The sequence below is a fragment of the Corvus hawaiiensis genome, chromosome 10, assembly GCF_020740725.1.
Source record: "Corvus hawaiiensis isolate bCorHaw1 chromosome 10, bCorHaw1.pri.cur, whole genome shotgun sequence".
NCBI classification, from domain to species: domain Eukaryota; kingdom Metazoa; phylum Chordata; class Aves; order Passeriformes; family Corvidae; genus Corvus; species Corvus hawaiiensis.
In genome coordinates this window covers 24,337,614-24,364,949 of record NC_063222.1, presented here as the reverse complement: position 1 = coordinate 24,364,949, position 27,336 = coordinate 24,337,614, and the positions used below count along the sequence as shown (strand labels likewise).

Below are 27,336 nucleotides of genomic sequence, written 5' to 3'. Positions count from 1 at the left end.
CCCCTCCCGGCCCCCGCGCGTGGTGCCGCCCGGCGCGGGCGGGACGCGCTGGAGGCGCGGGGGTCGCGCAGCCGCCGCCCCGGCCTGGCTCGACCCTGCGGTTCCCCCGCTCCGAGCCTGCGGCTGCCCTGGCCCGGCCCGGGGGCGATGCCGACACAGCGGGACGGCAGCGCCGGCAGCACCATGTCGGCTCCGGGCGGCCTCGGGGGCAGCCTCGGTGGGGACGGCGCCCACCAGGTCCGGGTGAAAGCCTACTACAAGGGGTGAGTGCGGGCGCCGAGCCCCCGGGGGCGGCCGGGCGGAGAGGAGCAAAGCGGCCCCGCGGGTGTTCGGGGTACCCGGCACGGGCTGCTCTGGAGGGGCTCCCGTGGGTACTCCGGGCTCAAGCTCCGGGTATCCCCGGACTTGCAGGGGAGGGGGAAAAGAGCGGAGGAAAAACACTCCACGACCAACCAGCCGTGCTGAAATGGATGTCAAGTGCAGGACTGGAGTTAGGGTTCAGGGGGGAAGCCGGATCCTCCCTTCTTCTGGGGTGGCCTTCCCGCTGAACAAGGATGTGCCTGAGCAGCATCTGCCCTGCTTACCGTGCTTCCCGTCACCCCCAGGCCCTGGCTGTCAGTAATAAGTACATATTCCTTCATAACACACGCCAAAAGTCGCACTTGGTATGTTCGGAGTGCAGCTTTGGTCCTGGTCTCTCTATGTTAAGTAATGTTCAGGACTAAAGGAAGAGGATGTTTGTATGAAAATTTGTTTCATGGATTTTTAGGCTGTTTGCCAGGCACCGAGCGATTTCCAAGGGAGTCTGTGAATGGTAAGCCAGATGCATCTACTGTCAATTATGTTTTTTCTGTTAAAAAAAAAAACCCCAAAATACTAGGTGCCTGCAGAATGGAAATCGGAATTTTTGGGCCTAATTCAGTGGCTCTCCAGCAATAACACATAAAGCAAAAGAAACATCCTGCCTTGGGTTCACAACACCCTATTAAATAGTAACAGTTACAGGACTTAATAAGTTTCGGTGCAAGGGTTGCCAGTGGTTCATTGGGCCATTAAGTCTGAGGGGAGGTGATCTAAGCAGAAAACAATGTAGGTTGCATTTTTGGATTGAGTGAACACATGATGCCCTTGATAGCTTCCTTCCAGTTATCTGTGTTACCACAAGAAGAGGTGTACTACATTTTCAGTATTTACTCTCTGCTGTCTCTAGCTGTGTAATTTTAAGGAGAAGTATAGGAACCACATTGAGCATTTGGTATTTGCTGCTGTGTTTGGTTTCTGGCTTGTGTCTGCTTTGAGGCTTTTCTTGACAGAAGTCTGTAGAAGTTACTGTAGAGACTGGCACAATCTGTGGCTTTAAAGGACATGTGAGACACTGTCAAAGTATGTGAAATTCTGAGCTCTTTGTTTCACAGTCCCTTTAATCCACCTTTAAAGAAGTGAAGATGCCCCTGGCTATCAGCTGGCAGAAGTGTTCATTTGGTCAGACAGTGAACTAAAATGGGAACTGGTCTGGGTGAAAACCATTTATTTTTCTTCTGTTGGGTCAGTTTTAATCTTGATCACGTCCACATGCAATCACATGGATTCTTGCTTTAGCACAGGGAGGTTGTGGAGCAAGAACAGGGAGGAAGCAGCCCAGGGTTGTGGGAGTGAGGAAAAAATCTGCTACATTGGACAGGAATGCTGGCTCATGACACTGGTAATAATTTCACAGGCGTTGGAATGTTTCTTTTGAGTCCTGTCCATTGACTTTTTATCTGTTAATGCAGTTATCAGTTTAATAATGGCACTGAGTCACAGAGGGTGTTGGTTAACCATTGTGAATACCAGCAAACTAGCAAGCTGAATGCCTTAGTCATGATTTATTTTGAGATATAAGCAAATTATTCTCTCCACTTTCTTACAACAGAAAGTCTCAAGCCCCTTCTCAGACTTGCGCTATCAAGTGGGTATCAAAGCCAAACATTTTATCTGCACTTACCCTGAAATGACTTGGAGACTGAGGACTAAATGCTGATACCAAAGGCAGCTTTTCCCCCATTCTTCAAATAAACTGTCTCAGAGCTAGATTGAGGAATTAATGGGAAACAGCGTTAATCAGGAAACGTTAATCTCTCCTAATTTCCTTTTAATGGAAGCATTTGAGTGGGTTGTAGAAGTTATTGGGAAAGTCTGGCTCGGAAGGTCTTTTCATCTTCCAAAAAGAGTTTCTGGTTGAAAAGAAAAAGAAACAAAAAAACCACCAAGCCAACCCAACCCAGCCACTTAGAAGCACAGATTTGTTCTTGAAACGTTTGGGAATCTGATAGTTGGGATACTTGCCTGGGGCAAAGAGCTGAGCCTGAATCCCCAAAACTTGGCTGGGTCTGGCCGGGAGCCCAATTACTTTCCTCAGCCAGGACAAAGACTTCACACAGGACCTTTTGAAGAGTCTTTGTTTCATTGAACTGTACAGTGGTAATTCTTTGTCTTAAATTCATGAAATATGTTAAAACAGGATGGAAAATTTTCCTAAAAGCGAACAGAGATCATGAGAATAAGGGGATGGAGAATTCCCAGAGACTTGGGAATTAAGGCATTCAGTTGAGTTTTTCCAGGTACTTCCTTCTCTCAGGTAAACTGTGCTTATCTTTCACATGGGACTGGTTGTTTAAAATGCTTAAAATAGTGTTATCTATTTTAAAGAGTTACTGTGATCTGTGCAGTCTGTGTAACAGAGGTTCCTGAGGCAGTTTTTAGGAATTCACTATGTTATTCCAAACATGGGGGTTTTTGTTGATGCAGTAACAAAGTATAGCAGCTCCCAGTGTATGGCACTGATCAGCATCTGTAATTACAACCATTTCAGTGCTCTGATGATATTCAAAGTTTGCCTTTTGTCTTACTTCATTTGCTGGAGATGCTTTTTGTCAGGTCAGTATAAGAAGTTGTTATATTATTCATACATATGTTGTGGGAGTAGAGAACAGGTAGGAATAATTCACTGCTCGTGCTCAAGGAATCCTGTAGAATTCATGCTGATTTAGAAAAGAAGCAAGACCAAACAGCTATAATAATTTTTCTGTCATGATTAGAACTGCTAGCTTGTATTCTTCCAGTGCCTGACATAGATTTTATGCTGGTTTTAGCTGTGTAGGCTGTAATGTAGGTTAGATTTTTAATAAAAAGGCGTAGATACCAATGCTTTGCCCACCTTCAGTTTGATTTGGTTCAAATGAAGAGCACGCCTGACAGTCCTCTCATGATACATGTTAAACCTGCTTATTTTCTTGATTTTAATGTAATTACATGAGTGGAAAAAGTGTGAGGAGAAAATAAATTTTAGTTGTTAAATCAAAATGTAGCTCCATAAAGATTTCCAGAAAATTTATTTCTTAATGATTGTTGAATTCTTCCATAATTTATTTTTATTTTTATTTATCTTGGGCACTTTTTGATCAATTCTTCAGCACAGTGACTTCTGTTGTCTGTTGACATTCATGTTCTTCACAGGAGAGTGTTCAGCTTAAGAAGACTTTGGACTAAGCCTGTGAATACATTTTCCCCCCTTCTTGCTGTTTCAATATTGATTTAGCTTTCTGACAATATGTTTTTCCAGAAAAACAGACTTGCACAGGGGAAAACAATGCTTTAAATGGTTGTGAATGGCAGTGGCTGCACCTCACGGTACAGAAATGACACTGACACAGCAGAATTCCCCCAGAGTCCTGTGGGGCTTCATTGCAGTGAGCTCTAATTAGACATTTTCAAAAGCCTTAATGACTGGCCCAGGTGTGTGCTACATGCATGGATATGTAGGTAATATGTATGATGTATCTGTACATTTCCACGTACATAATATGGGGTATATGAGGCTGCAGGTGGACAAGTCTAAAGCAGTAGTGTCTGTTCTTACAGGGTTGTTCTCTCACAGGAGTTTAAGCTCAGTGAAAATGAGTTACAGATAATTGTATTTAATTGTTGGCATTGGTTTGGGGTTTTTTGTGTTGGATGGTTCTTTTTTTGTTAAAGGATATTACAACTCTTGGATGATTTGTAAAAGAAAATGAGGAAAGCTGTTTGATCTCAGGAAAGGTGGAGAATATGGTCTTCTAGATGTATTTAAAATACATTCTCTAGTGTGTTTAGATTTACCATTTGCCTTTTCTCAGTCTTCCTAAGATTTATGTTTACTGATTCTGATATTTGCAGGATATTGACACAGGCCTTCTAGTAGTATGCATTAAATTATCTTTATTAATATTTATGAAAGATAGAAGTGATAACATTTTCAGAGAAAGTAATTCAGGACAAGTGCTGTCTTGTTTATTTGCATGTTTCCTACACACAGGTTCCTGATTAAGACCAACTATAATAGTGCTAAAACAAATTGTAAAAAGTCTGGTGCCTCCACAGTAGGAGTTAATTGGCACCTCCAGATGTGGTGATACAAATGTGTGCTTGAATCAGATTTTCTTCTAATTTCCTGTGTGTGCCAAGAGGTGACAAATAAGGATGTTTATTTCACCTTGGAATAGTTTCATGACAAACATGATTATTCCAGGCAGTGTATAACCTTATCTTCATCACAAGGAAAGGCCTATTGTCAAGAAAAGTTTTCCCACATCTCAGTAAAAGAAAACATTTTGTATCTTTAATGCAAGTCAGCAGGCTATGGTCCATATTAACTTTCCTTTGTCCCTTAATTTGGCCTACTAACTTTTATTTAAAATACAAAATTTTGTCTCAATAGAGTTTAGCTTCTCCTTGGCTTGAGTGAATCCAGCTTTTTCCTGGAGGAAGGCATCATCAGTGCTATTAGGGGCAAGAAGCGTGGAGACACGAAGGTGTGACAACAGAACCACTGTGAAAGTGAGACCTGTGTCTCAGGAAATGTCAGGGTCATCAGTGGAGTTCAAATGGCAAAATAAAGTAGTAGGAAGACCTGTAACCTTTCAGTTCCTGTGTTTGTAGATGTTGTTTGTGGAACCTTGTTTATACTTAACATCATCTTTCTCTTGTAACATTGCTATTGGCTAGAATTCTCTGAAAGACTGATACTGTCTGCTCTAGCAGAAGAGATATTCCAAATTATTTAGTAACTGATACATGTCCTGCTGGAGGTATTAGAGTACTAATTTAGAGAACATGCTTAAATTCTGAAATAATTAAACTCTCATTTTTTGTGAAGGACAACTGGTTTGCCACTTGAAGATACCAACAAGTAGTAAGAGATTTTTTTTTTCAGTTGGTACCGGCTTTTACTTTAGAGATATGAAGAGATTCCAAGGCTGTTCAGTACATCTTAACATTGTGACTTTTCCTGTTCACTGCAGTACAGATAAATCTATTTCAAGTGAACTTGAATCATCAAATTTGAAAATATGCTGAACAGATTTTGATAATATATATATAATTTAATCTTCAGGTTTTGCTGAAACATCAGTGATTACAGTCTTTAAAAGTGTGGTCTGTAACTCTGTTTTTCTGGCAGTAACAGTCATTCAACAAACTTTCTACTGAATAGTTCAATCCCAAAAAAACCTACAATGTAAATACATAAAAATATAGATACTTTGCTTCTCTTCACTGTTCAGAACTAATTTTTTGTTTAAGAACATATTCCAAAGTGGATATATCTGTGCTAAAATGTGAGTAAATGAAGGAATGGTAAACTCTAGCACCAAATCAGTGGAGCTGCTAAGTAAGCGATGCCTTTTTCCTTCCCGGAAAAACAGGAAATACAGGTTAAGGCTTTGCCTCCTAATACAGGGTTGCTCTGTGGTGGCTGCCAGTGTGTCTGTGACAGTAACACACTGTCAAATCTGCCTTCTTGGCATTGGGTTCCCAGTTGGTGTTTTTAGAGAGGATGTGAAGGGAGACCTTTGTGTCTGAGAGACCTTTGCCATGTTGGATGGATGCAATTGGGACTTTCAAATAAAGCCCTGTTTGGTCTAAATGACTGTGCTATGTCTAAATACTGGGGTTCAAATGTTGTTCTGTTTTGCATTTTGTCTCATGTGGGAAGAACAGGAGTGATTCCTATACCAAATCATGTAGCAGCTTTTTGACTGCTTTATTCAGATTATTGAAGAGATGTCATGTTTATCCTGGACACACATCTGCCCTATTTACTGGAGTCTGTCCCCTAACTAAACCCAACTGATGATGCTCATAAATCCAGAAGCAGGCTCGCTGTTCTTCCACAGTGCTTAGAAATTGCCAGTTAAATTTATTCCTGCTGCTGCTCTAAGAGGAGCCTCAGGCAAGCAGTTTATTTTTTGTGTGCTCTCTGCCCCTCCTAAGCGTTGTTCCAGTTCCATGACCACAGCATTTTATGTTAAGTCACCTTCTTGATCCCAATCTGCCCATGCATATGATGTTTTAAAGATATTTAACTTGCTGTGTGTGTACACTTCAGTCTGGTAGGAACCTTGATGCTATTTCTGACCAGGTGAAAACTTTGTTGCTTCAATAATTTACTTTAGCTCTCCTCAACAATCATGGGTGCTGGCACCCACCGGAGCAAATCCAGCTGGATGAGGTTTTTATGGGAAGATTAATCTTGTAGCTCAAACATGGGGCTTTTGTGCTATGTTTGAGGAGTGTGTTGTAAACAGCCTTCCTCTAACTGTACCTCACAATTCCTTTGGTTAAGGGACTGAGCCCTGAGTCACCTGTTCCCCTTTAAGGCCCAGCCAACACAGTGGGTCAGCATTTTTTGCTAACTTATTAAAATCAGGTTAACTCATTTTTAATTGTAATCATCACAGAAATACTCATTCTGCATAACAGTAAAGCAGTACATTTCAATTCTAAATATATGTTTCTCTGTCAGCCTTCCCCTTCATTATGTGAAGCACCACTCTTCTTTTAAAGGCACTTTGAATATTTGGCACATCCCCCCAAATCTGCTAGGAAATCTGTTTAGTATTTGTCATTAATTTTTCATAACATCTACACAATCAAAATTTAGTTGGGGTAGATGTATGTGTTTTTACATTTTGATATCTAATAACAAAATAACTGTTAAAGAGGAAGTAAAACCAGAAATATGTTATGATCATAATTTAAAACATTTGCAGCATTTCATTCTTGAGTTTCCACTGGTGTAAGAGATCTAATTTCTCTCTGTGGTTAATGTCTGCTGCAACTCACTTCATAGTTAATTTGGGCATAAAATCTGAGGTTTTTTGAAGAAGATACCTGGAGGATTAAATGTCAAGTAATAAAAATCACTTAGAGCCTGACTTTGCTATAAGAAGGGAACTTAGGTACTTTATTTTACTTTAACATTTTGGAGGTAGTTTAATCAGGGATGGGGTTTATATTAGTGGTATATGGAAGGTGATAGAGATGATGATCAATGTTGTGTTTTGTGAAATAGTTTCTGAACTTTATTTTTCTCTTGCTCAGGGACATCATGATAACCTATTTTGAGCCTTCCATCTCCTTCGAGGGACTGTGCAGTGAAGTTCGAGACATGTGCTCCTTTGACAATGAGCAGCTTTTCACCATGAAATGGATTGATGAAGAAGGTATATCAATGCTCATCAATACATTGCTCTACATCCTACCTTTTCTTTCCCTTTCATCTTTTCCTTTCCCTCTGCCTTCATAAGATAACCTAATAAAACATAGAATCTGACTCCAAAAATAAGTTATCCAATGCCTTCTTAAGTAGAGCTTAATAAAGAGGTATTTGTTTCACAATACTTAGTGTGTAGCTTGCTCTCTGTCTTTTTAAACCAAACAAGACCTCAGTGACTATTCAATGTTAGGACTTCTCATGAAGGCAACAGAAAGTATTCCCTTATACTGTTGAAGATTCTGTTTATATCTTATATTTTTGAAAGAGTTAAACAGACATTAGGTTTTACAAATTGCAGTATTCATCTAAAATATTGATACAATTTAATGTATAGTTGAGTTGTATGTGTAACCAAAAACATTTTATCTCAAGTGTTATTATCAGCCGTTACTTTAGCAACCTAAAGTCTATTAACACATAGCTGCTAATAAAACTTTTTCTAAATACCAATGACATGTAGTAACTTTTCATCAAAGTGCAGAGACAACCTTGACTGAGAACTCTTCATCTCTAGTGCTTACATTATCCATCCTAAAGTTTACCTTGGATGAAAAGAAGTCCAGTGTGTTCTCCCTGTTAACAGATGTCGTCCGTTGAGCGGTGTGTGTACAGTGGTAATTTTTTTTAAAGGTTATTTGTAGGTTCTGTTTTCTCAGTGGAATTAGTTCATTCTACATGTAAGTTTTGAGCTACAGCTACAACGAAGAGCCCTCTGAATTATGAGACTGCTGTGGAGTTATTTTAGCTGATGCAGTACATAAAAGGCTGCAGTGTGCAGTGATTTGTTGGCTGTGGTTGGTGTTTGCATGCAGTCATCAGCATAAATGGTGCTTATAGAACTGTTTCCTCCCATTTAAAACTGGGCTACTGCCAATTTATTCAGAGCTTAAAGTTAAACATGGAGCAAAGCTGGTGTTTGGAAGTGCCATGTAGGCAGGTGTGTTGAAGATTACGTGGTCTTGGGAGTCTGAGCAGGTGGGGTTTTTTCTTCCCCTCATCATTCCAAAGTTATTTATACCAGGCAGATGCAGTACAGTAAAATGAGCAATGTTTATGACTGAACTGTGCAGCAGAGCTACTGGGAGTTGAACATTTACTTTATAATAAGCTGGCTGTGTTGTTTTATCATCAGGAAGATAATGGACTCGTCACTGTAGAGGAGTTTGCAGTGTCAGTCATAGTAAGAAGTATATATATAATTTTTTAATAAACATTTTGTACTGATTCAATAGTTTACATGAAGCCACAGTTTGTTCTGTCTCAATTTCTGCTCTTTAATTAGAGTTACTTTTGTAAAAGAAAAAGCAAGGCTACAGTTCAACTGAATTATTTTCATGTGTTCACATAGGATTTGATTTTCACAAGCAATCCATGTTTGCTTTAATCGTTGACAGTTTAATGTCAGGGGAGAAAAAGTTAATCTGCCAATGAGGAGTGTGTTTAAAACAAATCCTCCTGTCTTTAGTGAATAATTCTTGCATGTACAATGCATGGCTTCTTGCCAAGCCCCCTGCCTCCTCTCTCAGCACCACTCTGTAGTGTTTTCAGTTGATATTCTTTCTAGAAACCTGTTTTCCTTTACTGGAAAATTCCTACATCACATCCTCTTCACCAAAACTGAAGTTCGCTGTTTAACAGTAGCATGAGGAAAGGTATGTGCTGTGGGCTGGTACTTGTTACACTATTACTCATGCTTTTTATAGTGTAAGAGAAGATAAGGGGTCTGGGGCATCACTATTTCCTGACTAAACTGGATTTACCTGGTCACTAAGATTTTGATTTGTCATATAGTAAATGCCTTTGCAAGATGAGGGCATCATGTATAACTACTCTGATTTCATAGAGGTAATGGCACACAAAGACTGATCTAATTTAATTGAGCGGAGTCATCTCCAAAATCCTCAGATGCAACTGGAAAACAGAATGAACTTGATTAGATTTTAGACAAATTTCTATTTTTTCCATATATGGTCAGTTCAGCTTCACTCTGCTTTCTGAAACATCCTGTGGGATGGACCCTGGCCTTGTGTGTCACTTCAGTCTGTTGTTTCTCAGTATATAACTCAGAAGTAAGTATTTTCCTATGTATCCCAGTTGTCTTTGACTGCAAAATTTGTACTACTCAAGCTTGTTGAAAGAGATGTCCATAAACCTTCTGTTCTGAGTTTGCTTGTTCTTGAGACCCTCTTTTGCTTCTGCCAAAAGGAAACACAGAACTGTTTGCACAGGTGTTGGAAACAAAAGAAGAAAAACTAGTTTGTTGATTCCCATAGTGAGTCTGAGTAAATACAATTGTTCCTTCTCCTCCCACCCTGCTCTGCACAGTGTGCGTTTGTGCCGTGGGTGGGCACTGTGGTGTCCAGGTATCCAGCTGTTGGGGGGAGTGGTTTGGTGGTAAATGACTGTAGGTGGCTTCAAAGAGTCATCTTTAGGATTTTGATGTGCAGAAAACAATAAAGACAGAACACTGAAAATGGACCATTTACATTTATTACTGATATTTTAGCAACAGAATAGAATGCATAGAATCACAGAATGGGTTGGGTTGGAAGGACCTTTAAGATCATTTCATTCCACCCCCTGCCATGTACAGGACACCTTCCACAAGACCAGGCTGCCCAAAGCCCCATCCAGTCTGGCCATGGACACTTCCAGGGATGGGGCAGCTACAGCTTCTGTGGGCACCCTGTGCCAGGGTCACACGGCTCTCACAGGGAAGAATTTCTTCCTGATATCCAATCTAAACCTACTCGCTGTCAGTGAAGTCATTCCCCCTGTCCTGTCACTCCAGGCCCTTGTAAACAGTCTCTCTTCACCTTCCTTGTCGGCTCCTTCAGGCACTGGAAGGCCACAATTAGGTCACCCCAAAGCTTCTCTTCTGCAGGCAGAACAATCCCAATTCTCCCAGTCATTCCTCTCAGCTGAGTCCTCCATCCCTCTAATCAACTTGGTGGCCTCCTCTGGGCTGGCTCCATCAGGTCCATGTCCTTCCTGTTCTGGGGGAAGATACATTAGAAACAAATGCATTGTGATACATTAGAAACAAAACAAATTATCTGGAAAAACTTCTGGGGGCTGAGTTTAAATACTCCCGGCTGCTGGGTGTGTGATTCCACTGAAAAGCCTTCGCAGTGCCTGTATTAATTTAGAAACCTTGCCATATAAAACACAAAGAGAATAGCTGAGAGTCTGTTGCATGAGAACTTTCTAACTGTGGCATCGACTGAGGACTCAAAGCAGTAAAATTTCCAGATTGGATCCAGTTTAGCTGGGATGGAAATTACTCTGCCTTCTTCCAGTTTGGTTACCCATAACCAGTTTGCCACTTAAAGACATGGAAAGTAGTATTTCTGTTAAAAATTAGAAATATGGAAAGGCAGACTTGCTGTATGGGATTTGGGCTAAAAATAAACTTGTGCTCATGCTGGAGGATGAGCAGGCAGAAATAAATCCCTTGTTCTTACACAGAACATCTTGTGTAGATGAAAAGGGGGAAGGAAGTTAAGCTAATAACTAAGTATTTTCTTTCTTTGGGGCAGTGATGACTGGGACAACATTGTTTTAAAAATGTTTCAGTTACAGTATTATTTTGAAAAAGGCTTATTCTTTTAGGGGGCTAATTTTTTTATAATGTTACTAATCTGCATCAGACACCAAAGAAAACAAGTTTGAGATAAAGTTTGAGAAACTTTATCATCAAGGATTTGGCATATAATTTAGTCTGCACCATCACAAATGGTCAACAAAACTGCAACGGTTTTTCTAAAAAAAATAAGAAACAAAGCCAACCAACTCCCACTTTTTTTCTGCCTTGGTGCCCTTTCTTTAAAAGATTTTATTTCAAATAGCCCTGTGAGTGTGAAAGTAGTAGTTACAAATCAGAAAAATGGGGTGTCGTACTTAGATTACATTATTTGTCAAAAGTTTCCATTTTTGTTTGAGGAGAGACTTGAGCACTGACTGCTTTTGCAGCTCCTGGTGCAAGTCTTGGCAGTGCTGAAGCAGCTGTGAAAATAGAATTGACTCAGTTCTAATTAAAAAACCATGAAGTAAAAGGTAATCTTAGAAGGTTTTTAGGTGCTAGAATATAGCCTGCACTTCCTGTACTGAAATAATGTGTAACCATGCTTGTAGCAATGATGGTTTGTTATTATGATCTGCTCACCTCTTGGGAATATCCCATATTTTTATTTTCCCTGGAAGAATTCAATATGACTATTTTCAGATGTACTCTTTGAACAGTGTTAAAAAGAAATACTACCACATTTGAGAATATTGGATTTTTGCTACAATAATTATCTTGGAACCAACTGTGAGGGAACTCCTGAATGGTATGGAACTAATTGGGTTGAGTTTTGTGTTGCTCTGTTTTCTTTCCACAGGAGATCCATGTACGGTTTCCTCTCAGCTGGAGTTAGAAGAGGCCTTTCGCTTGTATGAACTAAACAAGGATTCAGAGCTTCTGATCCATGGTAGGTGAAATTTACTGAAATTTACTGCTGCTCATGTTAGTACCTGTGAATGAGTGGAATTCTTACCTTGCATTACCTGTACTTTTGGCAGCCTTCTCCCTTCAGGCCTGTGGCCATCCTGTCAAGGGATGCTGGTGACCATTCACTGTACTTTTAGCTCTTCTTTATTAAATTAAGGGAGGAAAATATACTTTGCTGTTAGTTTATTCATGAAACCCAGCCCCTGTCTTTTCATTGATTCAGCCCAAGTGCCTTCATACACTTGCTGGCAGTGAATGGTAGAAGAGATAAGTACAATTTATTTATTTATTAGATGTATATATTATCCTGAAGTTGATTATGGATAAGTGCTTTAGAGCAGCATCTCTGTTAGGAAAAAAAGTTAATGAGCTCCATTTGTGATACCAGATTAATGAAAAGTTTGACTTTTCTAAAATTAAGTACTTCAGTTTTAAACTTAATAATATTATGCCCCTGTTGAATGTGTAATTGTTCAATTTTTATTCTTCAGGGTTATATGTCTGTTTTGGCAGCTTCTGCAGAATATTTTTCTAGCTATTTGTAACTTTTTACCAGTAGAAGGTCGATCTTGGTTTATCAGAGATTAGAGCAGAGAAGTGATCATTATGAAGTGTTGCTGTGTTACACTACAGTGTCTTAACAGGCTCCTGCTCCTAAAAAGATGCAAAAAATCTAGTTTGTCGTCAGCCCATTTGAAAGGAAAAGACAGCTTGGCAGCTTCCCACAGAGAGTTTTAAAAAGGGGAAGAATATAATCCCTTTGTAGATATGTTTCACTGCTTCTGTACATATTACTTGAATTTTTGATCTGCCCTTTCTCCATTATTTTTTGTGCTTGATAAGCTTCTGATTAAACTGGCACCAGGGCTGTCTCTCCACAGCTATACTTCTCTCTCATGGTTACTGAAGCCAAATAAACTGTAAAAGATGGGTAGTGTTACTGAAGCTAAATAAACTGTGAAAAAAAAAAATACTTACATAGTCAACATCCTATGTAACTGTTAGGACACTGTCACATAATACATTTATAATGTTCGGAAATCTTGACTCACTGTGAAGATTGGTCACATGAGAAAACAAAATCATTACTTTTTCTAGTTACTTTCTTTAAGAAATAACTTGATTTATTCTGCCTTTTGCTTGTATTTCTCATGTACGTCATTGCTATGCCCAGCAAAAGGGCTTTGTGATGCTTTGCAGCTCACCTGTTCTTAAACAGTTCTGTTCTTCAATGCTGTTCTCTAGATGGTTGAATGCCTTTCAGGAGTGTTGTATTTAGCCCAAAGATTTCTTTTCTGTCTGAAATAAAAAGCTAATCAGAAGTTAATGTCTTTCTTGCAGTATTTCCTTGTGTCCCAGAGCGGCCTGGCATGCCTTGTCCAGGAGAAGATAGTAAGTAGGCATTTTAGTTAAGGAATACAGAAAATCAGATTTCCTGTTTTAACAGATTTTGATGTTTGGTTTGGCATCCTGCAGTTATGAATATTAATAATGCAAATCTGTACAAATCAAATATTTAGAAGGAGTAGAAAGTCCTGCTAAACTTAATGTTTGTCACTTCTGAATCATTGTTAATCAGCATTTCACATTCCTGTTAACTACCCATGTCACTCTGCTTTCCTTGCTTTTGCCTCTTCTATCATGACAGTTTTTTATCCTATTCTTGTCTTTTTGGGAGTTGCCAGATTGCTGGCTGACAACTGTGAGCAGAGGCTTATAACCAATGATAACGACTTGTGTCACCATTTACAGATCCATGGTTAATTCATTTGAAATTCAGGAGGATTCTCCAAAAGCCTCCCTTGTGTTAACTAATGTTCTAGACATTAAAGAGGTAATTTCCCCTCAGTCTTAAAGTTTTATAAAAGAGTGTGTGTATGTTATGCACTGACACATCTGTCAGCTTGATATCCAAATCTCTGACAAATGTAAATGTGCATATTTAAAAGTTAACTTGGGCAGAATGGGTAATGCTGGTTATCCGAAAAATGAGGTTGCAGACTGAATCAGATTTACAGCTCAGTGTAGTTTTTCAGTTTTGTCTTCTGACATGCCTAAAGTAATGAAAAATAAAGTAATAGTTTAAAAAAAAAAATAGTGGCAGCTGTGGATTTAAAACACTGGAGTATTTGTCAATCAATCTTATAAATCAGGACATGCTCCCGAAATTCACCTTCCTTCCTCCTTTCCCTTCCCCACAGCTCCTCCCCAAGTTGAGGTGTATACTTTGCACACAAGCGCTTGTATTGTTTGGACAATTTCCCTTTTCTTGACTCACTGTTCCTTTTAACTTTGGAAAATCAGAATTAACTTTGAGTTGATGAGGATTATTCTACTTCAAATATTCTCCAAAACTTAAAAAAAAGGAAAAGATACTTGGAACATTCCTCTGTTTCTGTAAGGTGTAGAAATGAAACTTCACTCTGCAAGTCACTCTACACAGAAACCTCCAGGAGAAGATGTTGTGGTTCTGTACTTGTATTTGTCTGGATATAATCCTGTGTTTTTCCTCTTAGAGTCCATTTATCGCCGAGGCGCCCGCCGGTGGCGAAAGCTCTATTGTGCAAATGGTCACACTTTCCAAGCCAAACGATTTAACAGGGTGAGACTCTTGTTGGGTACTTAAAGCCATGATACAGGGATGTCTTACTTTGATAATGATGATGCCACTGCCTTGAAAAGTTATCAGGTAGTTTTATTCTCATTTTTGTTGTTTGTCTATACACTTTTGGTAATCCTGTATTTTCAGGAGACCTAATCAATATGAAATCGTCAGGAACTTAAAATAGAAAAAACCAAAACAAATTGGTTGCAATTCACTGTACATATACTCTGAAAACATAATATTAAAACTCCTGTGTTCACTTAAAATCTTCCCAGAGTGCAAACTGGAATGTATTAGATGGCTAAAAGTAGATTTTCAGTTTTTCAGCTTCTGGGAATAAAATGGTCTGAACTTGCTTATGATGCACAGACTTTTCTTTCATGACTTTTAGAGGAGAAAGCTGTGATGTTTCTCCAGGCAGCCTGTTTCTGGTGCCATGTAATCTACTGAAAATAGCAAACCATTCAGAATGTTTTCGGGAAGCAATGGTCAAATAGAATTAGCTAAGGACCAAGAAGGCTCTGCTGTGTTTAAAACAGCAGCAGCAAAAACCAAACCCAAAATATTTGGGTAAGTCAGGTCCCTTGACACCTTCAATAATCTTTCCTTCTTCTCTAAGCTTAGTGTATTGTGTGTTTAATGCTTGAGATTGTCTCCACTAAACTTCATCTTGAGCATCCTCATGTCTAACTTCAGCTTTTTTTGTTGTTGTTTTTTGACCTCATCTGGGTTAAAGGCTGTCAAGGCACCATAGTTAAATCAGTTTCCACTCTTGCCTCCGTAGGCACCCTGTTTTCATGGATCTTTGGAGTTGTTTTGTGAATGTCCTTCAGCGAGTGTTGATCTTCCCATTCACGTTGTCTGGCTGTTTAAGGTGTTGAAGCTTCTGCTCTCCTGCCTTCCTCTGTAAGGACTCACCTACAGAGAGATGAGGAGATGAGCTTGGTTCATGCAAGTGTGGCTGGATAGTTTTTATTGTTTAGTTTTGCTCTTTAATTAGAGTTGTGTTGGTTTCTGATTGCAGAGAGCTCACTGTGCCATCTGCACTGACCGGATATGGGGCCTGGGGCGCCAGGGGTACAAGTGCATCAACTGCAAGCTCCTCGTTCACAAGAAGTGTCACAAACTTGTCAATATTGAATGTGGCCGACATACACTACAGCCAGTAAGTAAAATTGTTCTGAAAAGTTACCTGGGAAAAGCAGCAACCAACCAATCAAACAAATAACCCTCCCTATTTTATACTATTGGTTTTCAGGCTGCAGCCTGCAAATAATTGCAGTAGTTGAAACATCATTTTTATGGTTACCATGACTTTTGTGAGAAAGTTTGGGATTCAAGGAGCAGAGTTGCAACTTAGTAGCAAGACAGGAGTCTAATGTACCCATCTGATGTTTTTCCCTTGTCACGTATGAGGGACGTTTATCCCACTGTTCACAGGGATGTTACATAGTGTGTACATATGCACGCACACACTATTTTACATCTTCAGAATGGACTACAGGTCGAGTAAATTCTCTAAATATCTGATACATTATTGGATTATTTCCCATTTACAGCAAAGGAATCTGAAGTGCAGAAATTTTGACTTTTCTCCCAAGAAATTCAATCATCTTCAGTTCTTAAGTCCTGAGAAAAATTGAGATTGTTACTGCTCCTGGTTTAATAAAATGGACAGCTACAAGTCCATATTTTGGGAATTCTTTTGACTAGTATGTATACTGCTGAAGGACTTCAATTTTTCTATCTCACTTCTCATCTCCTGTATTTCTTTCTCTATTGTACCAAGTTGTCACTTCTGCAGCTTTTGGAAACATGTCATAACTTCCAGAAAATAGGGAAAATAAAGAATGCAGTGGTTTATTTCATTGTGTATGTTTTAGTAACTATGTTGACTAATCAAGTTAAAAAGTAGCTAGATTATATTCCTCAAGGGTCGTTAATTTAGTTTATTGTCCAAGTGTCTGACACTTGGACAGTCTATTACAAAAATCCTATCTATGTTTGCAGGAACCAATAATGCCTATGGATCCATCATCAGTGCATTCAGAAAATGTAGAAACAGGTAAGATCAATAATTTTTTTCTCTAAATTACTGTAAGTTGCTGAAAAGTGAACTTTGAAGTAAAATTATTTTAAAAACCCCTCTTTACTTTTTCATAGAATACAAAAAGACAGCTTCTTCATGCTAAGGAGCATATAAATGTAAAAATTCCAGTATTGTATATCTTATCAGTTTCAGAAACTTGATTAAAAAAAGAAGAATTTAGGCTATCAGTTACATTTAGTAAGCTGAGTACTTCAAATGCCCTGATCAGGCAAAAAAACCCAAACCCTTAACAGCAGTAGCAGAGCTTCTGCTGGAGTGGAGGCCAAACATGTTTATTCTTGTGGCAGTCAGAGTGATGATCCTAATGCAAACCTATCAGTTTTGAATTCTTGCAATAGAAACATTTAAACTGTGTTTCTCTGAATGTGGAAATTTTAAGGCAGAAGAAAATCCTGTTGTGTTTCGTTGGTCTAATAAATTTTTCTTGCACTTCCAGTGATTCCATACAATCCCTCGAGTCATGAGAGCTTGGACCACGTTGGTGAAGAAAAAGAGGTAAAATATCTTAACCAGGCTAACTCTCTACATAGGATCACAGAGTATCTGAAGTTGGAGGGAACCCATGAGGTTCACTGAAGATCTTAAAGCCTGTGTGTTTCAATTTCAAGATTTTAGTAATTTAATTTGTCACAAACTGAAAATTAGCACAAAGGGCACATTTGGGTTGCTCCTGAGACATGTGCATGTATGGCTGGCACGTTGCTTTATTTTGAACCTTGAGATGTGCTTTGATTTAGAAAGTGTTCCAAATTTTTCCAGTTTGGTTTGTTTCTTATCTTCCAAGTCTCTTTTGCCTCCTTTGTTTCCCAGCACATTCCTTTCCAGGACAGTACAGTCTTAAGATAACAAGTGTTAATTGAATTACTTGTTTATATTCATTTTGAAATGTTTGACATGCTGACTTTTGCAGTTGCTGACAGTGGCAAGGCTGCTTCCTCATTTCAGTGCAACTTTATCCACAGGCGATGAGCATTAGGGAAAGTGGCAAAGCTTCCTCCAGTCTGGGCCTGCAGGATTTCGATTTGCTCCGAGTCATTGGAAGGGGCAGCTATGCCAAAGTGCTGCTGGTTCGGCTGAAGAAAACCGAGCGCATTTATGCCATGAAAGTGGTGAAGAAGGAGCTCGTCAACGATGATGAGGTGGGCAAGGTGTTCTCAGTGAATTGGGCAGCTCTTCCAGACAGCTCCAATGTCCCCCACGAGGTGGGAGCCAGGTCTGGGCTGCAGCACTCAATGAGAATTCTACACGTGGTTTTTTGGTACTGCTCTATAGGAGGTTCACAAGGCAGGTAACCAGGTGGAGTCTGATTTTCGTATGTTCAAGTCTGGGTTTTTGTCACAAAGAAATCTCACCATATTATTTTAATTGCTTGTTAAATCAGACTCCTATCTTAATTTTTGCACAGTGATTAGTAAAAACATGTCAGAAATTGCACTATTAAACTGCTGAAAACCTCTTGTTACTAAGGATTTCCCTTGGGTTTCTTTAGGCTACTCTGAAATGATTGAAGTGACTGTGGCTTGCTGTCCAAGAGATTTGCATTTATTTCTCAGTCTACCATTGATTCCTTCTGCATTTCTTGGTGCTATTTTACATTTCCCTGCACCAGTTTATCTTTTATAGATCAGTGTGTTTTCATTCCCCAGGTGGTTACACAGTGAGGCTAAGAGTAAGGGACATTGAGGAAAAAAATGTATGCTGTCAGCTGTTGCTTCACATTTCAGAACTATAGAATATTTAATTTCTTGCAAGTAGAACAAGGACAGCAAAGCCCTTTTGTGTCTTCCTGCTAATTGTCATTAATACGTGACCTAAGAAGTGCAACAGTCCTTTTCTGAATGTCACTTTTCTTCAAAAAATAGGATATTGATTGGGTTCAGACGGAGAAACACGTCTTTGAACAGGCCTCAAATCATCCCTTTCTGGTCGGACTGCACTCTTGCTTCCAGACAGAAAGCAGGTAAAGGTCATAAATTAATAATAAGATAGTCTTATTAAAAACACCTCATCCTATCAGGCACCTCAAAGGCCTATTTAAAGCATAAAGCGTTAGGTAGCAAAGTCAGTGTTTTGTAAACCGCTGTAGTATTTTATGATCCAAATGCCATGTGCATCTAAGGTTTTCAGATGGGGAATATGCAGAAGAATGTAGAGTACTGGTAGATGTGGTGGGGAGGATTCTGGAAAGGAAGAGAAGGGCAGCTAGTAGGAAAAAAAAAGGATTGAGAATATGTGGTAGAAGAGAACATAGAAGGAAAAAAGGCATGAGGAGATGAAAATCAGAAGTACAAAAACTGAAGAATAATTGTCTCAAACTTGCCTGGATTCTCTGAAGATGAATCTCAATAAATAGAATCTGAGTTTTCAAAAGGAAAACTGAGTAATAGAGATGAAAATGATTATTTTTCTATTCTATACAGTAATAACTTTAAGTACATATAAAATACAGCTGTTGTATATTTGAACAGTATCCTTGCTGTTTCAAAAAGGTGACAAGCTAGTGGAGGGAAGTGAGAAGAAAGAGTATTTGTAATACACTTACTGTATTAACCACAAACAAAGGAGACTAAAGGGATCAGGAAGGAAAATTAGATTTTAATTTTTTTTTTTTTTTGGTTTGTGCATAGAAACTGATGTGGCTCTATACAGTCACATGTGTAGTAATGACAAGCAGTACCTGTAATGGATGAGGAGTATGGGAAGGATTACTTACATTCCTTTAACAATGAAGGAATTACCTAGAGAGACTTTGTATACTTGATTTTTAACTTTGGAAATTTAGTCAAAGAGTGGTGGGGGCGGGGATGGGAATGGTGAAACCAGCCTGGTGCCAGAGAGATGGGTAGAGTGGAATGGGCATTGTTCTACAACAGACCTCTAACATCTCACACCTCTTTCAGCCGTGCACACAATCACTTGTAACAATCCTGTGTGTTCCAGGTTATTCTTTGTTATAGAGTATGTCAATGGAGGAGATCTGATGTTCCATATGCAGAGGCAGAGGAAGCTGCCAGAGGAACATGCCAGGTGTGTCTCGTTCCAGATTTCTTGCATCAAAACAGTGGTTTTCTGACACAGTGCAGCAGTGCAGAGATTATGAGGGATGAGCCAGCAAAGCCTCTCCAGATGTTAAGGATTTAATAAATGTGAAACTGCATCCTCCTTTTGCTGCTGCAAGCCACTGTGTTTGTGTTTCGAGAAGGAACTGTAATAGCATTCAGATGCTGTTCGCATTGGCATTACTCTGTATGACTTCAGTCTGCTATTTTTTTTCTAGAAAAACAGTTTTACAGGGTTTTTTTTAATGTCTAATGATATCAATGTGTTTCTTGTACAACAGCCACTACCAGCTGTCCAGGCAAATGCTGAGTTCTTGGTGCATATGCTTAATCTCAGATGGTGAGATAAAAGGGATGATTGCAGTAGACATTACTATTAACTAAAAACAATTTTTGAAGTGCATAGAAACATTTGCGTGACTATAAACAATTTGCCACTTCTCTGTGGAAAAAGAATAGAATACTTGGGGTTATGTATAGAAAATATCATACTACCAAGACTGTGTTATTGAGCTTTGAGTTTTGATTACTTAAGTAATCAATATTTCTTTTTACACTAGGTTTTATTCTGCTGAAATCAGTCTAGCATTGAACTATTTACATGAGCGAGGGATAATCTACAGGGATTTAAAACTGGATAATGTGCTCCTAGATTCTGAAGGTCATATTAAACTCACAGATTATGGCATGTGCAAGGTAAGATCTAGTTTTTTGCTAACCGGGAAAATCAACAATTAAGAAATGTTATAAATTAAAAGATGCAGAGACTTTAAAAAGTGAAGTTTCAAGTTATCTCTTTGTACACAGTGCACACAGGCTGTATATTCATTTCACTTCCACACATGGAGAAAAGGCAAATGCCAGAGTGCACAGACCACACTTGCATGTACTGTTTATGTTTTTATAAAGCTTCTGGATCAACTTGTCTGGGAGGGGTTGGCTGAAATAGTCAGGATAAGGTGATTTCAAAAGAGGTTGAAATTACCAGTCACTTGCTCCTGTTTGGATTCTGTGGCACTGCCCATTTCTTCTGGGAAAACTTTTGTCACTACAAAGACACTGGATCACGGGTTTGACTTTGCTGTGGAATTGCCATTATGCTGGTTATTCAAGACTTAAATTAATTCTAAGTAAAGCTCTTAACAGAGGAGTGTGGGATCTTCAGTTAACTGTAAAGTATTTTCTTCCCATCTTTTCCTAAAGGAGGGGCTGAGGCCCGGTGACACAACCAGCACATTCTGTGGGACTCCAAACTATATTGCACCTGAGATTCTCCGAGGAGAGGATTATGGTAAATGGAATTTCTTGATGCTACTTTATAATTTTCACCTTATCTCTTCTTACTGGAGTTGTTTAGCAGTAGAAAGTAAAAATCTCCATTAGACACATAATCAGTCTTAATTCAACATCCTGTCTGAAAAAGTAAATAAAGCCTTCAAAGGAAGAGCAGAAAACTTCATACAAAGCAAATGAGATACTCTGCATTCCACATTTTAAATTCTTTTGACCAGTCTTGAAGAATAGCTTGAGTCTTCCAAATTTATTATTGTTTATAACTATTTTAGATAGTACCAATGATATACTTGCAGTCTGGCATCGTGTTTGGTTTTGGAGCTTTACATTTGGCAGCAATGATGGATTAGATATAAATTCATTGCAAAAGGCCTAGATAGTAGATGTCCCTTTACATATTTGTTTTTAATCTACCATCTTATTTCAGTCAAATGTCTCTTTCATACTGGCTTCAGATATTCCTGCTTATCACAAGCTTGCTAGGCCAGCCAGCCTGTATGAGCCCCAGCCTGGCTACTGGGATTTCCTGTAGCAGTGAATAGTAGGGGAGATAAGCTTTGCTCCATGAATGACTGACTTACTGCTATTAAGACTCACGTAGTTCCTCCTTAGCCTTATCTCCCACCCTGGAAAATGCACTGTAGGTTAGTAATGACTAGGCTTAAATATTATCTATTTGTTAAGGTCTTAACACCAACCTTTAAACTCTTTGCATTTCCTCTGTACAGCATCTCCTCCTGTTGTCTACGTAATGATCCACGTAATGTCTGGTACAGCCGTTATCTCTCCTTTATTCAGCTAATTGGAGAACTGGCAATACTTATATTTTTGAACTCGTTCTTCTCTGTCTGTTTTTAGCCCCAGAGGTGTTGGTATTTTTGTTGTGAAATGTGGTGTTTTCTCTCTTGAATTCCAGGCTTCAGCGTGGACTGGTGGGCCCTTGGTGTGCTGATGTTTGAGATGATGGCGGGCCGGTCACCGTTCGACATCGTCGGGAGCTCTGACAACCCTGATCAGAACACAGAGGATTATCTCTTCCAAGGTAAGTACCATGGGTGTTCCTACACTTCAGTGCTTTGCTTCCACTTAACCTTTAAACTAACTACAAAGATGCAAAGGCTGATAGGAGCCTTGTTTTCTTGCAGTAATTTTGGAAAAACAGATCCGAATTCCCCGATCCCTCTCTGTTAAAGCAGCAGGTGTTCTAAAGAGTTTCCTTAACAAGGTAAGAGCTGATGTACTTTATCTGTCACATACAGAAACAGGGTAGAAAAGATGAGAGCCTAAAGCACAATTTCAGTGGGGCTGGGGGCCCTATTCTAGATACTTCTCTTAAAATCTGAAGCTCCTGGTTCTCAGGCTGGGATTGTGTGTAAGTTTCAAAGTGAAAGGCGTAGAAATGCTCCAAGTGATTTCTTTAAGCTGGAGAATTGAACGAACTTACCAGATTTATTTTGGTTCTGAGAGAAGCAGCTTAGCAAATCACTTGGACAGCTTCTGATGACTTCATGGAGCGAGATGCAGAGGCAGGATGTGCTCGCTGCTTGCTGGAAGCTCTCTAGCCTGAGAGTCAGAAGGTGCGTGTGTGGTAGTGGATGATGAGTCCAAGCACTTGCTGGCTTTTAGTGAGTGTTATGTGAGTGGGAAGAAAGAGATACAGGAGAAACCAGATTTGGTAAAGTTATTCTAAGAAAGTAACACTGTTCACTGCACACTGTTACAACTCCCTGGTAGTGTGTGCATGTGTGTACATGGAGATGGAATTGTCTTACTAAAATAACCTCCTTTCCACACTATTCACCAGGAACTGCAGTTACTGCCCCAGTGTGATTTCCTGGCATAGTCTGTTCAGGGAGGAGCAAGGGAAGGTGAAAGAATCAAATTCATTAGTAATCTAACAAAGCCTGCTCTGAAACCTATGGTATGTTTAAACAGATCTGAATGAAAAGGAAGAAAAGCAGCATAGCCATTTATATTCCTTATATTCCTGCCTATTTCAGAGGGTAAATTGGAGCAGTTTCCAAAATAAATAATCCTAACCTAGTTCTTTAGTGTTCCTTGTAATTCTGGTGTTTCATCTCTCATGGGATTTGTAATAAAGGCATTTTTTTCTTGTGTAGACCATGGCATCCATTTAGAAATATTTTCTTCCTTGCCCAGGATCCAAAGGAACGCTTGGGCTGCCATCCTCAGACAGGGTTTGCAGATATCCAGGGACATCCCTTCTTCCGCAATGTTGATTGGGATCTGGTATGTGAATGCCCACTGCTGTGGCTGAGTTTCTTTGCATACAGTGATGCCTTGACAAAGTTGTTTGGAGCCTAAGATCAAAATGGAACTTAAGATCAAAATCCTTAAGATCTTAATTTATGTTGTACCAGAATTACCATACACAATCTTTTATCCCTTTTACAGACAGTAAGTGCAGTAGATTAATAGAATGATTGTAGAAAGTATAATAAATAAACTTAATAGTAATTTCCAGCCTTGTTTAAAAATAATTCAATAGGTTGTAACTAATTCTCAGTGTGACTAAGCGCATTTATTCTTAGATGGAGCAAAAGCAAGTGGTGCCTCCATTTAAACCAAATATATCTGGAGAATTTGGTCTGGATAACTTTGATTCCCAATTCACCAATGAACCTGTGCAGCTCACTCCAGATGATGAGTAAGTAATGTAGAATTTTAAGAAGTTCAGATAAGAGAAGACGCTTTGTTTGGCTTGTTTGGGTGTTTTACACTGTTGGTAGTCAAGTAAGATTATCCTGGCTGAAAAACCTTTATAAAAGGCATGATAATGTGCTTGATTTTGGTAGTGGATTTGTGGTTCTTAACTCTTGAAGAGCCCTGACCTTTCTAGCGTGATTGAGCTGCTGTTGTTCACATTTTACAAATTTTTGTAATGTTTTATATAACATTCACATAGTATGTAAACACGAACAGTCAATATTAATTGTTACCTGTGCACCTTAATCAGGTCTGAAATCCAACTTCCTTCTTCATCCCTTTCTAAAGACAGACTGTACAAAAAAGGTTTAGAAAAGTTGCTGATGCAGGTGCAGTATCTATCACATCCTAATGTTTTCAGGTCCTTACAAAACTGTCTGTTTAGGGCATAGTTTTAAAACTGCAAACCTTGCAGACTGCTTTGTGGGAGAGTGAGTGCAGCCCAGTCACTGCTTTTGAGGGGTTTTGTGTTTTGGTACCATTATTGGGGTTAAAAAAACCCAGTGGTAACTGTAAAGGTAGAGAGAGACGAAAGAGAGAAGGGAAATGTTCTCAACTGCAGTCCACTGTACAGATTTTAATTTTAAGTCAAACTATCAGTTAATGTTATCTTTTTAGTTTTGCTGAACTAATGACTTTTTTAATCCTAACAGTGATATTGTGAAGAAGATTGACCAGTCTGAATTTGAAGGCTTTGAATACATAAATCCTCTTTTGATGTCAGCTGAGGAATGTGTCTGAATTCTCCATTTCTTAACTGTGCCAATCGTTACTCCATTTGTTTCTGCATGGATAAACATCTCTCCAGTTGGATGCACTTGCATAAAATGAGTAACTCAACATCCTGCCCTTGCCACCTAGTGTGAATTTTCTTTTTGTATTGATTGTTGTCCAGGACAGTTGTTATGCTGAACCTTCAACTGCCAGATTTAAAATGTTAGAACTTTCTAACAATTTTGCCAAATTTGAATTTTAATACAGGAGTTGGTCTCTGGGGCTCCTGACTGCACAAAGGGTCTGGCTGTATAGTTTGCCAGTACAATGTTCTGAGCAAGGAAAGGTTTTCAGTGCTTAATGAACACAAATTGTATCAGGTGATGTAATAATCCTTCAAGGATTTCAGATTTTTCAGCAAGATGAGTAAGAACTTATCACTTCTGTAGTTCCAAATGTCTTCTCTCTAAACATCTGATATCCCTGTTCTAGACATAGAAATTAGAGCTATGTTAGTGCCCTTCAGACTGAAATGACAGCAAGGAGAGCAGATATTTACACTGAATAGGTCAAGACTCTCTGCTTTCATGGGGAATATTGATCCTATCCTGAAGGAGACTATTAACTCCATATCAGAATTGGTAGGCTTTGCTCCAAAACTCACACTAGGAATTGTACACTGATACAGAGAGTGCCTTTCTATCCTGGCCCTTTCAGCAAGGGTTGGACACGGCATCAAGTGTCAGTTTAATTAAAGAATTCAGTTAACAGTTAGAGAAGTTAAAATCTGAACAGCATAATTTAGCAGTAATGAGCAGCTAATACTGAACCTCATACTATTTATTGCTTTTATACTTGCTGTCTTAACTGCATCAGAACTGCACACGGTACAGCCACAGCCTGGAAAAGGACATCAGTTCCTTTTTTATCTTACTGCCACACTGCTGGGAATGAGTTCCACTTTGCCAGTGGAAAAAGCATATCTAGAATAAAATAGGTGCTGTCCTCAATGACTCCCATAACTTCTGCCCTTAGAGATGGTGATCTGTACTTAAAATCAAACCTGAAATGTTGGTAGCAGGCTCAAAGAAAGCAATTGAAAGAATGGTTCAAACTAGGACTAGGAGGTGTGTTTCTTACATTTCATGTTAGGAAGCAGTGTAATATACAGCACAGATAATCCTTATTTTTAATGCTAAAGCAGTAGTTATGAATGTGATGGGCTGAAGAAATGCCAAATGTACCACTTTTTTTTTACTATTATTTTGGGGAAAAGGGATTAAGAGACACTGAGGAAAGGAATCTGTGTTATGTAAGAGCCACAAGACAAGCTAAGTGTCACTGAAAGCAGATCTGAGTATCTGTAAGCACAAGTTGGCAAACATTACCTGAAGCTTTTAGTAGACTTTTGCTGGCCAGTGTCTTTCTGTGAAAATCCTAATTTTCACTAATTTCATAGCACAAGTTTTCTGGTGTATGTCTGTTCACTTCCATGTCAGCTGCCAGCACAGAGATTGCACAAATCCACACTGGTGTCGTGGTATGAGATTTAGTTCATGTTTTTCTTTGCAATGTGAGTAGGAAACTCTTTAGTATTGGGCTGAGTTTCCAAAACTGGGAAGTGATTTGAGGGGCTTCAGTTTCAGGGAAGCATTGAACCTTCTCACTGTTAAAAATCAGGTTTCCTTAAATTCCAGTTGTGTCTTTTCAAATGTAAAATATCAGAGTGAACCTTCCTTTAAAGAGCAGCTAATGACTTCAGCACATTTAATTTGGGTCAAGTGAACTGCTTACGTGCAGTTTTAAAATGGTGATTGTTTAGCCTCTGACTCCTGCACCCACATGATCAGTTTAGACATCAGGGCACAACTGATATTAAACTGGGAAATCATATAAAGCAAACAAGAAAAGCCTTGTCTCTACAGTGGCATAATTTCCTATGAGGTATTAAGGAAAATGGCTTTATGTAAGGAAGGGCATTTCTGCCATTCATCAGAGAAGACTAAAGCAAAAGTTAATTGGTTTTTTTATAATGTCACAGAAAAAATACTTTTTCTATTTACATATCTAACCATTAAGAATGTTGCAAAGTGACAAGTAAATTACTGTAAATCCATTTTTAAACTTTAATTTTCTCCAAAGTGCCATGATATTAACTGTTATTTTTCATTGTTAAGCATATAGTAACTGTCATAAATATTCAGAAGGGACTTTGGGTGTAAACAGTCCAGTGCAGTAGGTTTTGTTTTTTGGAGAACATGTCTGCATCAGAAGCATGATGTATTTATGTGGAGTAACCTCCTTTTTGTATGCGAGTTGGATTCCTATGGGTGCTCTGCTAGTTAATATTGTCACTACTATTTTCCTGTTTCATATGGAATATGGTCTTGAGCGTTGTTGTGTAATCATTCCCTTTATTTGTGCACACTTTTTACTTTAAATAAAACATTTCTATTAGACCTCTGTGTGTTAAAATCTCAGAGAAATACTGTGAAATGCTGGTCTTTGCTTGGGGTCATCATCTGACCGTTTTTAACTATCCACATCCCATGGGAGCCTTGTTCTAATCTTTTCATTTCTTGTAGAAAATTGCACTGGGATAGGCCACAGCAACCCAAGAAATGCCTTTCTCACCCTGCATTTACTAGACGTGTCTGAGAGTGCAGGTTCTGCTCCAGCATCATTCCCCAGCCTCATGCTCATCTTGTCCTTGGGAAAAATACCATCCTTGTAGGTTCTGGTTTTCCTTCCGCCACCAGTGAT

General features: G+C 39.1%; 1 protein-coding gene across 3 annotated transcripts; it reads left to right on the top strand.

Moving 5' to 3' along the window:
- Positions 1–52: 52 nt before the first annotated feature.
- Positions 53–27,032, top strand: PRKCI (protein kinase C iota). 3 transcript variants are annotated; one of them, XM_048314256.1, is made up of 18 exons: positions 53–263; positions 7,399–7,520; positions 11,956–12,045; positions 13,407–13,457; positions 14,582–14,667; positions 15,695–15,835; positions 16,681–16,735; positions 17,217–17,275; positions 17,743–17,919; positions 18,643–18,740; positions 19,721–19,807; positions 20,400–20,535; positions 21,043–21,130; positions 22,049–22,174; positions 22,278–22,357; positions 23,293–23,382; positions 23,685–23,800; positions 24,513–27,032. In XM_048314256.1, the coding sequence occupies exons 1-18, from the start codon at positions 148–150 to the stop codon at positions 24,598–24,600; spliced, it is 1,806 nt and encodes a 601-aa protein (XP_048170213.1). In that variant the 5' UTR covers positions 53–147; the 3' UTR covers positions 24,601–27,032. The 3 variants fall into 3 exon arrangements, with proteins under 3 accessions (XP_048170213.1, XP_048170214.1, XP_048170215.1); XM_048314257.1 differs by lacking the exon at positions 53–263 and adding an exon at positions 758–814; XM_048314258.1 differs by lacking the exons at positions 53–263; positions 7,399–7,520; positions 14,582–14,667 and having other exon boundaries at positions 11,957–12,045.
- The last annotated feature ends 304 nt before the right edge of the window (positions 27,033–27,336 follow it).